General features: G+C 36.2%; 3 protein-coding genes across 6 annotated transcripts; 1 reads left to right on the plus strand and 2 right to left on the minus strand.

Moving 5' to 3' along the window:
* Positions 1–346: 346 nt before the first annotated feature.
* Positions 347–7016, plus strand: LOC125197547 (chloride channel protein CLC-d-like). Of its 4 annotated transcripts, none has more exons than XM_048096311.1 (23): positions 347–711; positions 1128–1200; positions 1324–1545; positions 1622–1668; positions 1757–1855; positions 2133–2207; positions 2454–2542; positions 2741–2881; positions 2967–3037; positions 3118–3197; positions 3292–3441; positions 3678–3734; positions 3817–3891; positions 4024–4175; positions 4713–4848; positions 5133–5267; positions 5367–5444; positions 5520–5575; positions 5686–5772; positions 5856–6015; positions 6137–6238; positions 6325–6371; positions 6572–7016. In XM_048096311.1, the coding sequence occupies exons 1-23, from the start codon at positions 532–534 to the stop codon at positions 6645–6647; spliced, it is 2388 nt and encodes a 795-aa protein (XP_047952268.1). In that variant the 5' UTR covers positions 347–531; the 3' UTR covers positions 6648–7016. The 4 variants fall into 4 exon arrangements, with proteins under 4 accessions (XP_047952268.1, XP_047952269.1, XP_047952271.1 ...); XM_048096312.1 differs by having other exon boundaries at positions 348–711; positions 5859–6015; XM_048096314.1 differs by having other exon boundaries at positions 550–711; positions 1121–1200.
* Positions 7017–7247: 231 nt separating this feature from the next.
* Positions 7248–8939, minus strand: LOC125196625 (mavicyanin-like). The gene is made up of 2 exons (XM_048095217.1): positions 8671–8939; positions 7248–7830 (listed from the first exon to the last, which is right to left on the minus strand). The coding sequence occupies exons 1-2, from the start codon at positions 8852–8854 to the stop codon at positions 7451–7453; spliced, it is 564 nt and encodes a 187-aa protein (XP_047951174.1). The 5' UTR covers positions 8855–8939; the 3' UTR covers positions 7248–7450.
* Positions 8940–10351: 1412 nt separating this feature from the next.
* Positions 10352–14096, minus strand: LOC125196596 (vacuole membrane protein KMS1-like). Its single transcript, XM_048095182.1, has 8 exons — positions 13778–14096; positions 12584–12795; positions 12315–12393; positions 11841–12140; positions 11527–11684; positions 11237–11353; positions 10961–11140; positions 10352–10877 (listed from the first exon to the last, which is right to left on the minus strand). The coding sequence occupies exons 1-8, from the start codon at positions 13839–13841 to the stop codon at positions 10683–10685; spliced, it is 1305 nt and encodes a 434-aa protein (XP_047951139.1). The 5' UTR covers positions 13842–14096; the 3' UTR covers positions 10352–10682.
* Between the last annotated feature and the right edge of the window lie 205 nt (positions 14097–14301).

A 14301-nucleotide genomic window follows, 5' to 3' on the forward strand; every position in this document is an offset into this window, starting at 1 on the left:
ATTTTCTATAAAAGTGATTTAATGAATATCTTCCATAAATAACTCTATTAGTTGGCATGTCTAATCATTTATTTTTCCATTTGTCAAAAATTAAATGGTTGAGTACACCACCTTATCATGACACTTTGGTGTGGAAGGACCACTGAATAGTTCCTCACAATCCATTAACACTATATTACTCTACTATTTTTCTCTCTCTCTTATTTTACTAATTGCGGATTTATAACTTTGACTAATTTTTTGTTTTTTTTTTTTTTACTGTGGGAGTAGTAAATAGTAGTACTACTAATAATCTAATTTTTTTTAATTAAGTAGTAACTAGGAGTATATATTTAATTGAAAACTTGGCACTGAATCGTGTGTAAATTCGTGGGAGCTCCAGCATCGCAAATCTTTGTAAATTCATTGCTCTGAATCGTATAATCCACCGGAAAGAGTGATTTGATTGGGGGAAAAAACTTTATCCTGCGTATTCGCTAAGCGTTTGGATTGATCAGATTAGTGCTAATTTCGCTTCATGCGAGGCAGAGGATGCTGTCGAATCAATTGCAGAATGGGGTGGAGACGGCGAAGCTGCTCTGGTCACGTCTGCCGGACTCGGAGGTGGAAGCAGATGGGGCTGCTTCCGGAGAATTCAGTCGGATTAAGAAGGACGATGTTGAAAGCCTTGACTATGAAGTAATTGAAAATTATGCCTACAGACAAGAACAGGTGCTGATTTGTACACACACTTATGTAGCTTCATTGCCCATTTTTTTTTATGGACTTAGAACGATCTTTTGTTTTAATGAGCTGAATTTACTAGTATTTGTTTGATGTATTTCATCAAAACGACAATTAATGTTTGGATTGACAACATTAATGTGGAGAAAAGCTTGTCGTTCTCTAGGTAGTTAACTCAATTTGCGCTTTTGCTTATATCTTCTTTGAAGGTATTTATCATTCCATTTTATTACTAGTCCATTTTTGTTTTTTTGTTAAAAGAATGATTAGTGCAATTGTTGTAGATAGACTGAAAATCAATGTTTGTTTTTTGTGAATAAATTATTTGGGATTGGATGTATATGACTTTGGCACATTCTATTTTTTATTATCCTGATAGTTCAGTTTGTATTGTTAGATCACAGGCAAAAAGGGGTAAGGTTTATATGGCATATAGCGTGGTGGTAAAATGGCTTATGGCATTGCTTATTGGGATTGGTAAGTTTGCCACCTTCTTATTTGTGTGATCTATTGGTTGATTAGACCTTCGAGTACATCTTCACCCAACAGATGGCCCAGAAATTAACTTCTTTCCTTGACTGTCTTGATATCTACCTTTAGGTACTGCACTAGCCGCCGTGTTTATCAATATATCCGTTGAGAATTTTGCTGGATGGAAATATTCCTGGACATTCAATCTGATTCAGAAGTCATACTTTGCTGGATTTTTGGTCTATACACTTATCAACTTGGCTTTAGTGTTATCCTCAGTTTATATAGTTACACAGTTTTCACCAGAAGCTGCAGGATCAGGAATCCCTGAAATAAAGGGTTATTTAAACGGTAAGTTAAGTGATTCCTTTTTCTGTTGATGGTTACTTTCATGTTGAATCTCATGCCAGTCCTCCAACATGTGCAGGAATCGACACACATGGTATACTTTTGTTCAGGACTTTAGTAGGCAAGGTAGGGTGCCCCATCCCTGTTCTCTGCATGCCATTTAATACTAAATGACTGTTATGTCAATGCTTACACTGAGTTACCCCATCTCTAGATTTTTGGCAGCATAGGATCTGTGGGAGGTGGCTTAGCACTTGGTAAAGAGGGCCCACTTGTGCATATTGGCGCTTGTATTGCTTCCTTGCTTGGACAGGCAAGTGTGTGATTATTTGTGTGAATTTGTTGAGGAACTTGTTTCCATGGTAAAGTAAATTGAGGCCTTCAAATTTCACTTGATTTTCTAATTTTCTATGTTTAGACCATCAAATAATGATCATGTGTTTAAATACTTTTTTATTTATTGCTAAGACACTGCTATGAGAAGATTAATTGCAGTGGCCACACAACATAAGAATTCTCTTCTTTTTTACAATGTGCTGGTGCTGGACCAACTTTGGTTTTTTTAACTTCCCTCTTGTTTGTTACTACAGGGTGGATCCACAAAATATCACCTGCGAACGAGATGGCTACAGATCTTTACCAGTGAACGAGATCGACGTGATCTTGTGAGTATGATTTTAACATGTCAGATATACTGGAAGCTGTATTTATTTAGAACTTGTATTATTAGTTTGTGTTCTTTTCCCCCTTTTGTTTGTGGTATTGGATTATCCTAACCTTTTGCAACTTATGTGGCCAATTTAATGGCCTATTTTATTTTATTTTAGAAAGGGTATACTGTTATTGTGATTGAAGAGGAAACAAGGCTTCTCTGCTTTTCTCATTTGTACTGTTTTAATTTTTCGAACAAGGTCACCTGTGGATGTGCAGCAGGCGTGGCTGCTGCATTTAGAGCTCCTGTTGGTGGTGTATTGTTTGCACTAGAAGAAGTAACATCATGGTAATATGCTCTCTTGATGTCAGCAAATCGTTTTACTTTTTAGTATGACCTTTCTTGTCTTTCTATGCTGGCGGCAATAATTAATAATGGCTAATTTATTTCAATTATCTACTTGAATTTCCTAAGTATTGACACTTTTTTGGATTGTCCAAGTATGATTGTTGTCTGAACCCAGTGATTTATTTTTTATTATTCAAGGTGGAGGAGTCAGCTCATGTGGCGTGTCTTTTTCACATCTGCCATTGTGGGTGTGGTTGTACAGACAGCAATGGCATGGTGTAAGAGTGGAAAATGTGGACATTTTGGTTCTGGAGGCTTCATCATATGGGACATCTCAGGGTGACAATCTTAAAGCTTTACTTGATCATGAGTTTCTTACTGATCCATCTGTGTTGACATGCATTCTGACGAAGGTTCTTTTTAGTGGTCAAGAAGATTACTCATTTCAGGAGTTGCTGCCAATGGCAGTTATAGGCGTTATCGGAGGACTTCTTGGTATGTATGAATAAGTAATTCATGTAAAGCGCTAGATTGTTCCTTGGTGATGCAGTCTTGCCTGAAGGTTGCCTTTGCAGGAGCATTGTTCAATCAACTTACTTTTCACATAGCTTACTGGCGCCGAAATTATTTGCATAAGAGAGGGAATCGTGTGAAGGTAAGTTCCTGAAATAAGATTACTATACTTTGGCAGTTGGCATTATTTTGGTGAACTATAAATTGACTTCCCCCACAACACTCTCATATTGTAGGTTATTGAAGTGTGCATTGTCTCTCTGATAACCTCTCTTATTTCGTTTGGATTGCCGCTTTTTAGAAAATGCACTCCCTGCCCTGAACCAGATGCTGATTCTGGCATTGAATGTCCACAGCGCCCAGGGATGTATGGGAATTATGTTAATGTAAGAACTCTTTAGCTGCTTTCTTAATCTTCTTCTGGATGGTTAGTTTTAGTTTAGGCATAATTTTTTGTGTAACCAATGTAGTTTCACTTGCTATGAAGTTATGCCTCATGTCATCAGTTATCACAGATTGATGGCATGAGTCCGTATGGTCTCCACTAGATAAACACAGCTATTGCTCCTTCTTGGTTTGTATGAACAATGAATGAATTGATATTGAATCTTTTATGTTACAGTTTTATTGTGGTGACAAGGAATACAATGACCTTGCTACTATATTCTTCAACACTCAGGTCAAATTTGCTGCAGTCCTATCTTTATGATGGTAATAAATTTGTAAAATGATGTTTGCTAATGATTCAGTAATGCTTGCAGGATGATGCAATCAGAAATTTGTTCAGTGCTAAAACAATTCATGAATTTAGTGCACAGACCCTCCTTACTTTTTTGGTATTGTATTACTTTTTTTGAATGATGCTTTATTATGAGTAAAGTAGAACCCGTATGTACTATAAATGCTAATAACTCTGTGATCTTCTGACGGCCACATGAATAGAATTTTGTTTTTGGGTTCTTGTGCAGGTCATGTTTTACTCTCTAGCAGTAGTTACTTTTGGCACTGCTGTTCCAGCTGGTCAATTTGTTCCCGGCATAATGATTGGCTCTACTTATGGCCGGCTTGTTGGCATGTTTGTTGTAAACTTTTACCAGAAGCCGAATATTGAAGAAGGAACGTAAGTGCCCAATCCCACTCTCTTTTCTAGTTGATCAATTGTTTGCTGTTACTCTCAAAACTGAATGTATTGGAGCCATCTTTAAGGTCAAAATTAATGGTAGTATAAAGTAGTAGTAGAAACTACTGGACCCAAATATTAAAGTAATTGCATTTTTAGTGACTGGAGTATGGGCCATAAACTTTTACAGTGTTGCTTTCTGAAATATAAAGAAGTGCTTGAGATGTCCAGTTGAACACGTAAAATATGTTGGGATCATTTTCTGCTCCTCAAAATTTTGTTATATGTTCTGCATCAATTACTTTTCCCTTATTTTGAGTTGAAGAGTACAAAATCATTGTTACCATACGAGTATAATATGACATTATCATTATTATTATTATTATTATTATTATCATCGTAGTTGAGTTGAACACTAAGTGGTGATGATAGCTATAAAGTTTGATGCGGTCAATGTAGGGATACACCTCTGCAGTTATGATTACGAATTTTCAGTCTATTCAAAAATATAAGGAATTTTCATCTCTGGAATTTCAGGTATGCTCTTTTAGGTGCTGCATCTTTTCTTGGAGGCTCGATGAGAATGACTGTATCACTTTGTGTAATTATGGTTGAGATTTCAAATAACTTGAAGTTTCTACCTCTCATCATGTTGGTTCTCCTCATATCAAAGGTAACATCTTAAAACCTATATGCGTAAGAACTATTTGCTGCATTGAACAAATAAGTTTTTTGCTTCTTTCTTTTTTTTATCCATTTACTATTTTGCTATCAATAATTCTCAGTCGCCCTCCCCCCATGTGTATATATGTATCTAATAGTGAAGTCCTAGAATCTTCTAGAACCTTACTCGTGCTCACATATTTACGAATTAAGCAAAGCCATATGCTGTGTAAAAGACCTTCTGTAGTTGCTTTCTTCCTTTCCATTCTTTAGATTTGACACAGCTGTCTGTAGGCTGTTGGTGATGCTTTCAATGAAGGTCTGTATGAAGAGCAGGCTCGACTAAGGGCTATTCCTTTATTGGAATCAAGACCAAAGTATCAAATGCGGAATATGACAGCAAAAGAGGCTTCAGGAAATCAACAACAGGTTGGTGGTATCATCCCCACTTATCTTTTATCATCACTGTTGTTATCCCATTCCATTGCCTCGAAAGTGTTCATTTCATTATGATTTATTTATTTGTAGGTTGTCTATTTCCCTCGTGTGGTGAAGGTTGTGGATGTACTTTCTATTTTAAGGAGCAACAATCACAATGGGTTTCCTGTAAGTTGGTGCAGTGTTTTCAGTTCTCAGCCTCTATGAGCCATAGTTGATATATTTTCTTAATGTGCCTTCCAGGTCATTGATCACACGAGAAGTGGAGAGACGCTTGTCATAGGCCTCATCTTGAGAAGGTGGGCTTTACAAAATTTTTTTTTCAAAACTTTACAATATCCTAAATATGTTGCTTATGAGCATACAAAATAACTTAATGTTCAACATCAAATCTTTTTCATTCTTGCAGTCATTTACTAGTACTTTTACAGTCAAAGGTTGACTTTCAACATAGTCCGTTGCCCTTTAATTCAACAGACGGGCCTGTACCAATCAGGTGGTGGAAAAAAAGTTTCATTCTTCTTATCCATTTAATTACACGAAGAATATGCTAATTTTGTTGGTTGGTTATCCACATAGCAGGCACAATCTAACAGAATTCGTCAAGCCTGTTTCCAGTAAGGGGATTACTATTGATGACATCCACCTAACCCCTGATGATCTGGAAATGTACATTGACCTTGCTCCATTTTTAAACTCGTCACCTTATGTTGTTCCAGAAGATATGTCATTAACAAAGGTGAAAAATCTATCACGTGTTATCTTACTCTTGTAGTCATTGTATTACTTCATTTGAAGAAGTGAGGTTGAAATAGTCGCCATAATGTCTCATGAAGACCATGATGGTGATGATGATTTAGGTATATACTTTATTCCGGCAATTGGGTTTAAGGCATCTACTCGTCGTTCCACGTGCTTCTCGCGTTATTGGAATGATTTCGAGGAAGGATCTGTTGATAGAGGTATTTTAATACTTATATTCTCGTAATCAGTTGCATGTGGTAACACTTTGTACTAATCGGAAATATTTTCCCTCCTACTTTCCCAGGACCATGAAGATACGATGGCTCTAGAACTTCAATCCACTAGTGTAAGGTCTCAAATCTGCTCTTTAACTTATTGCTCAACTCCACTGCATCATAATAATGATTCTTTAATAATTGAGTGCTGGTTTTGAAACTATGTAAGTAAGGCTGATGCATTAGGACACGTTACCATCTTCTCTTCGTTTAGACCTAAGTCTGATCCTAATTGCTATCTATCTCTGTACTTAAATCCTCCTTATGGTTCGGCAGGGATCATCAAGATGACAGAAGAGCGTTGAGGAGGAAAGATACTGAGCAACCTCTGCTTGATGGTCTTATCATTTAAGTTGCAACAAGGCCGCTCATGGTGGTTCGTTTGCATCTGTCGTTAAAAGACCCGGTTTTTTCTGCCTGCTCCAATTCTTTTAATCTCGAGATTCATTATAGGATAGAACTGTGTGTAGTGTGTTTCTTGTGATCCCGATGAAACCAAGTGTCCAAGAACAGAAAGAGACGACGAGAGTATGTAAGGCCGCAAGGAACGATGCAAGCTGTGTGGTATGTGATTCTTGATGGGGCAAGGCCCAAACTGTAATTTTTGTAATCTGGGAACTGTAGGAGTCATGAGTATAGGCCTTTGTATATAGGAATGATTGCAGGTCACATTTCTCCTTTTGATTTTTTTATTCAATGTGAAATTTGAAAGTTTTGTTTTCGAGTATTTTAATCAAGCATGTTCCTTTACCCTTTTGAGATAGAAGTTCTACTTCGAAACCGTGTATTTTAATTATTTAAAATTTTAAATAAATTTTGTTTATAGACGATTCATGATGGGTAAATGTTTGATTAAGGGTGGATTTAGAATTAACTTGTTTTTTAGATTCTAAATGTATAGAATTTAAAAAAACACTAAACCAAAACAAGCTAAAAACAGACCAAAACAAACTAAAACTAGAACAGAGTAGTAATATTGAGCAAACATTAATAGTACTAAATTTTCTGTTACATTTAGGTGTTGCGACACGATACATGTATCAACAAAACATTAAATGAAAATTAACACCAAAATGTAACAGATAAATCGAATAAAACAAAACCCAAAAGTCGATAGTAGAATTATTAGTAGAAAAAAGATTGTGAGTAGCAAAGCTAAAACAATCCAACCACAATGCATGCTAGCAGCATACATCCCAATTTACCAAAAGGGATAGTTAGTGGTGCGGAGAGAGACGCTCCGCTGCTAGGAGGCGGTGCTCCGGGTGCCAATGGAGGAGCCGGAGTGGCTGAGGCGGATCCCAACGGACTAGGTGCTGCCACACTAGGTGCCCGGGGGACGTTGATATCCACTTTCTGGCCGGCCTGGCAGTGCCCGGGCGCGCCACACACGAAGAAGTGGTGGCCGTGGGTGTCGATGACGATGGAGTCGTTGCCCGAAGTGTGAGTGGTGATCGGGGACGAGACGTTGCACGACTTGTACTCGGCGTGCGTCACTCGCATCACGTTGTGAAATTGAGAGTTGTACTCGAACACTGAGAGTTGGAAACATATAACATAAAACACAAAATCTCAAATTCTATGGTTAGTAGTAGTATATAACAATTCCATTTTACTCACTGAAAAATGTTGTGGTGCTCGCTAACTAGTGCTCGGTATTAAGTCTTTTTAGTGCATTAGTCTTGAACTATCATAAAATATTGACTGTGCAGTGATTCGGAACAAGACACAAACACTAAAGACATTGTTTTTTGTATTAACTAACAATTGATAAAAATTGAAACTTTGTGCTTTAATATTTCAATTTCAAAGATAATGAGAAAGACCAGAATGCGACCAAATTTCATGAGTTAAAATGATTGTTATCCTTAAAATATGGAGTACAAAATTAAGTTTGGATTTTGCATTATGTCACTATTCACTACAAGACATTGACTATGCATTGAATCAAAACAAGACATCATGGGCAAAACCGAAAATGCAGGAGCATTTATTTTCCAACAACTTCAATCCTCTACTTCCCTGTCCTAGATTCTTGAAAATAGTAGCAGTAGTAAAATTTGTTTCTAATAAATTTGATATTTCAAAATTTTACACATAAAAAAGAAAAAAACTTTAGTTAATTATTTGGGAACTGAAGGAGGGAGCGGTATGAACTAGTAGTATCTGCAAATAGAGTGGAAAACATCATCTTGAAACAGTAGAACAAAAAAGGAGCCTTTTTTCATAATAGAAACAACAAACTGCACAAACCAAGTGTTCAAAAATTTCATCTTTCAACCAAAACCAAATGTCTGAAAACAAAAAATGATTATGCAAACATTACAACAGCAAGAACTTGCATGCACAGAGAGAGAGAGAGAGAGTATTTATACCTATAATATCACCAACTTGGAAAGATTTAGAAATAGCCCACTGTTTGTAATCAACATTGGCAATGGTGGTCCAACCAGCTGATTCTCCCACTTTGTGAACTGCTCCAAATGAAAACTGAGCCAAATTTGACACCAAAAACAAAAATACTACTACAAGAGATCTCTTTTCAAGAACTGAATCCATTTTCCCTCAAAGATAAACACTCTTTTTTTTGAGAACTCAAAAAGGGCTCTTTGAATGACTATTGTTGTTCAAGTTTTGTGTCAGTTTTTATAGTGAAATATTTTGACATTTGGTGGTTTGAGGTTCTCATAATGGGCCATTCTTAGGTGATGACTACTCTCTATCATAAATATAGTTAAAAACAATGAAAAAGTGGAAATTATTACTATTATCTTCTTTTTTTGGTACTCATTGGGTGGTATAAATAAGGAAAAAAAGACAAATGAGGAAAACTCCATTTATTTTCCATAAAATTAGTACCAAAATATGTACACATTGCAGTGGATTCAGCATGATAGTAATATTTTGAACATAAATATTATTCAAAGTTTAATAAAATTATCTTTTAATGGTGATATACCATTACAATTTACAATAATGATTATATAGTGGCATGGTAAAATGTCATTGTTTATCAACTTGTAGTACACTCTAATTCTCAAGGATTTTCACCCCCAATTAATTATGAAACCGGGTTTTATCAAACAATCAAGCTCCCTACCATAGGATTAATTAAATTGTGGAGTGTCAAGCATGAGATAGAGGCCAATCATTTTCTTGCAATTTCAAGAAACATACATTAACTAACATAGTAGTTAGTGTATATTGAAAACATATATTGGTAGGCATCATCAATATGCTACTTCATGGGCGTGGATAAAGAAGTTCAATTCCGAAGATGGCGATATTCTAGTCATGAAGTCGTGACTCTACGAAAGAATACTAGATAAAAGCTAGGTAGTGATCAATATGAGTAGAGATCTCACATCTTAGCTGTTGGCATTAATTAACATGAGAACAATACTTGAAAAACTTGTAAGCAAAGGATATATCTGAAATTATTTAGTAGGTTCGTTTGGTTTGGTGCAAAAATTATACTTTGTGGTGAAGAAGTCTTCAATTATGACATGTAGTTGTATATTTGCTTTATACATTGACAATAGACATGATTTTGTTGCACTCAATCTCTGCAAAAGGATTTCAATTAATGAAACCTTATTATACAGTTTTTCACATATTTTTTTGTTCACCATTTACTAGTCATTTAACAACATAAATTATTGTTAATCACTGATAAGTTTTTCTCTTGATGTGTTAAAAATTGAAATAACTATCTCTTATTTTGTTACATAACATTGCATTCTTGAACTAGTTTGATTGATTAAACTTAACAATTGATTTAATTATGTGCATACTGATATTTTATTGAAAGTGTTACCATTGCCATTTTATTAGAAAAAATGCTAATTCTTCACTATGATTTCTTTCGTAATTATTATCCTAAAACCATAATAATTGTATAGAACTCATGATGTAGCATAATATCTTGCCCATTTAACCTAGCAATAAGTATAGAAAAATTCTTGGTTAAAAAATTGAAATTTCAATCGTACAACATTCTAGATCGAATTTGTTATACATAATTGAACTACTCACATTTAAAGCAACATCACACAATTTGGGGCACAAGTCATAAATCATGGTGTCATTGTCTTCAAATTCTGTTGTAAGAAAACATAAATCCATACAAGAATACTAGAGCATTAACTAGAATTATTCAAATTTCCAATTTTTCATGTTAAATCACTAGTATTGTATTCTGGACTTCCCACAATTCATCCCTTTCCCTAAACAGTTTCAAATTGATAACTTGTGGGTGCATTTGGTCTTTTACAGCGAATGCATACAGTCATCACCTGGAATCCAACCCCTATCCCTAATCCATATGAATCGTGCGAGGAAGTAGAGATATCGCTTAATGTAGGGTGAAGAATCGAAAAAAAAAAGTTCATCTGGATGAAGAAGTATCAGAATCATCAGATTGTTTCGATGATTTATTCTTCATCGCAGCGATTTCCTTGTCGTGCTGCTTGTTCAGATACCGTTGTGCGGTTGCGTTCACAATCTTGACGAAGAAGTTCATCAGCATGAACCAAACCACGGTGTTCCAAATAAAAGCAGGAGAGAAGTCCCATTTCTTCCCCTGGGGTTGGAAAGGGAATTTGTGAGCAATGGGGTGATTATAGAAGGTGGACTATAGACTAGACAAGTTTGAACGACACGAACCTTGCTATCTGCTTGAGTGTGAGGTTTGGCAGCCATGTACTTGTCCTTCATCGAATGAAGCTTGGGGATGAGGTTGGATAGGATGGAGTCGAAGCCAGGTATGAAGCTGAGCACCCAAAGTAGTTCGTTTTCTACCCAGTGAAGAAGCTGGTTGTTGCAGATGGAGATGATGAAAAGTGACTGCACATTATCGACATTTGTGAGAAAATATGTCGTGAATAAAGATTCGATTTTCATCTGTACAAGAAGAGAGCGGAGGAAGCTCGAATCACAAACCTGAATGTGAGTCTTGATTATTGCTTTCCCAATCATCGTTGCTAGGAAGAACTTCCAGAAAGGAATTCCAAACTGTCCGCACATTATGCCCGCAAGATCAAACAGAGGATTGGGTATCTGTGGAGCATATCGAGACAACTCATTAAAACAGACCCAAAATGGACGCACTATGTAAACCGTAAGGGTTTAGCAATTTACTTCACATAGAGAAGATCATATCAAAATATTAACCAGAAAAAAAAAAAAAAAAAAAAAAAAAAAGCAACATCAAAGTAGATGAACGAACTAACCGAAGCAAGAACCAAAATGGTGAAGAAGTTCATATATTGGGCATGTGAAAGGAACCAACGCTTCATTCTATTCAGGAGGGAAGAAAGGAACCCTTCGTCTCCTGTCGAGGAAGCATCCAGTTCTTCCATGGCCGACACTGTACTTCCCGACAAGCTAGCTGTATAACGAATAGCATGTGTGAGGACCTTCGTATACTACATACCAACCACATAATTCCCGTTTTTCATATGTCAACAGACAATAGATCTAAAACAACTAACAACCCTAACACAAATGCAAGGAATTCCTATAAAAACTTTGTGAATTTACATACCTGCCCTTGAAATGAAATACGGGGGCAGTTCGCCAAGTGCAGTACCAAGACCCCATAGTATTGCTTCTAACTGGACTTGGGGCAAGATGCTACTGATGGGAATTCGCACACCTTGTGAGGACGGAAATATAGGAGGCCCGAATTCAGAACAATCTTTGCCAAGCCATGAAGGAGTTCTCTTTAGTTGTATTGTGTCATAAATGGCACTTTTAATGTCTACTCGACCACACTGCACTGCTTTTAATGTGAAGAACGCAATATGGGGTCCTAAATAGAGGACGAAGGTGTGCAGCCCAGAACCTACGAAAATATAGAACAACTTATGAAGCTTGGATAAAATAGGCTGTGAAGATATGGATGAGAAAGCATGTTCAACTGTTTGTTATCAAAATATTTTCCCAACAATCAATCATCAAATAAGTCATCAACATCAACATATTGAATAGAGGATCTTGTTAAGCTAATTTTTCTTACCGAGTCCAATGGAAGATGCTACACCAAGAGCCACCCACCACAGTCCAAACCGCATGTAACGTAAAACTTCCTCAACATGCTGCATTTCAATTAAGATACATGTGGAAAGACCCAAAATGTGTCAAAATATAAACAAGCATTCTCTCATTCCTAAAATCAAAAATAGTGATATAAGAGAACTATCATTTCTGAAGAATGCTTGGAGATCTGAATTTAAATGACGAGACACTAACACCAAACTACTGATTTAGGATGACCAGATGAATTACCTTATCATGAGGACCATCAACTATAACTAGTAGTATCCCTGCAACCCCAACAAGGGCACCAAAAAGCATAAGCCAACCGCCATGTGACAAAACATATGTGAACGACCGTCTGAGGTAGAGTACAACAGCAAAAAGGAATAGCTTTAGCGTCTTGAACGGTTGGGTGGTCAAATTCAATTTTTCTAGTTCTTGTTGGTGCTTCACTCGAAGTCCTGCAAAAGCATATATTTTACAGTAAGAAATCAACATAAGATTCATTAACCAGAAACTGAGATACTTAACCAAATTATGGAATAGAAACACACACCATGAGGATTTTCAGTATCATACATATGTCCATTTATCAAATAACTAGGTGTCTCCCGTAGCATACTAGTACTAGAGCAAATATCAAGCACGGCCATCCCTCCCTCCCAATCCAATACATAAGCAAAGTGGAAAACCTCCAACCTAAGAGAGATACAAGTACAACACCAATTCAAATCTCTCTTCCCACATCACTATGGAGTATTGAAGTTCCAACTTGACTTGCATCTTATTCTTTGCAATAAAGGGCACGGCTTGATTCCTCAAATTTTATTCGACAAACTTTTTAACCAAGTTAAAAGACACTCGGACAAACTTGCATACGAGTTCTCGACTGACCTAATGCATTGCAGAGACATCTCATCCCATTAGTCGTCAACACACTGTAGTGTTATTTTTCACAAAAAGCACACACTGCCATACATACATAGTAGTCCTAACTAACTACTCAGTGCACCTGACTATTTGTGGCAGTGTCTTAGTTTCCTCCAAAAAAAAAACATCTACTAAATCAGAAGAAAAATAAAAAAATCCTAATAAAAGCAATGGCACCATTAATCATTAATCAAATAGTTAAAACCCCATGAATGTACATATAGCAGAAAGTTCAACACCATTTATGAATCTGCACATCACAAAAGCTTTCTCATCAACAAATCCTAAAATAAGCAAAACAGAATAAAAAACGAACATTCATCACACACAAAACTGAAGAATCATTAAATCAACTACAAAAATGAAGCTTTTCGCTCTTCCATTTAATGAAGCACATCCATAAAAACTGACGAATCATTAAATCAACTACAAAATAGATTTCTGCTCTTCCATTTAATGAAGCACATCTGTGAAATCCAACCCCCAAAAATCCGGGAATAAGAAAAAACTTGCCTGAGAGTGATACGCCGCCGTTTCGACGACTACTGGTGGATTTCGATTTTTTCTTCGACCCCATTATTTTATTTTATGCTCACATACACGCCATGTTAAAGGGGCATTACACACACTGACGCGTTTCTGTGCGTGTAATAGCTGCTGTTGAATTGCAGCGTGAGAGTAAAAGGGGATGCAATAATCTTGATTCAGCGCAAATCAAACGAGGAAAGATCGGATTTTGGGGAGAGATCTGAGTGGAGGCGATTGTGTTGGTTGAAAATTCACCTGATTTTGACGATGGAGATGGATTTATCACGTTTTCTCTCTCTCACATACACGCACTAAAATTGGATAATTGCTTTACTCAATTGGACTACTATTTTGAATTCGAAGATATTTAATCATAATCACAAATATACTTAATAGATTATGTTATATTTTAAATATAATACTAATATTTTCAAAATAAATTATGTATATATATCTTTTGAATATTTGATGCTTAGATTGTCACTACAACAAGTTGAATATAACGTCAA

This window comes from Salvia hispanica, chromosome 6 (assembly GCF_023119035.1).
Source record: "Salvia hispanica cultivar TCC Black 2014 chromosome 6, UniMelb_Shisp_WGS_1.0, whole genome shotgun sequence".
Lineage (NCBI taxonomy): Eukaryota > Viridiplantae > Streptophyta > Magnoliopsida > Lamiales > Lamiaceae > Salvia > Salvia hispanica.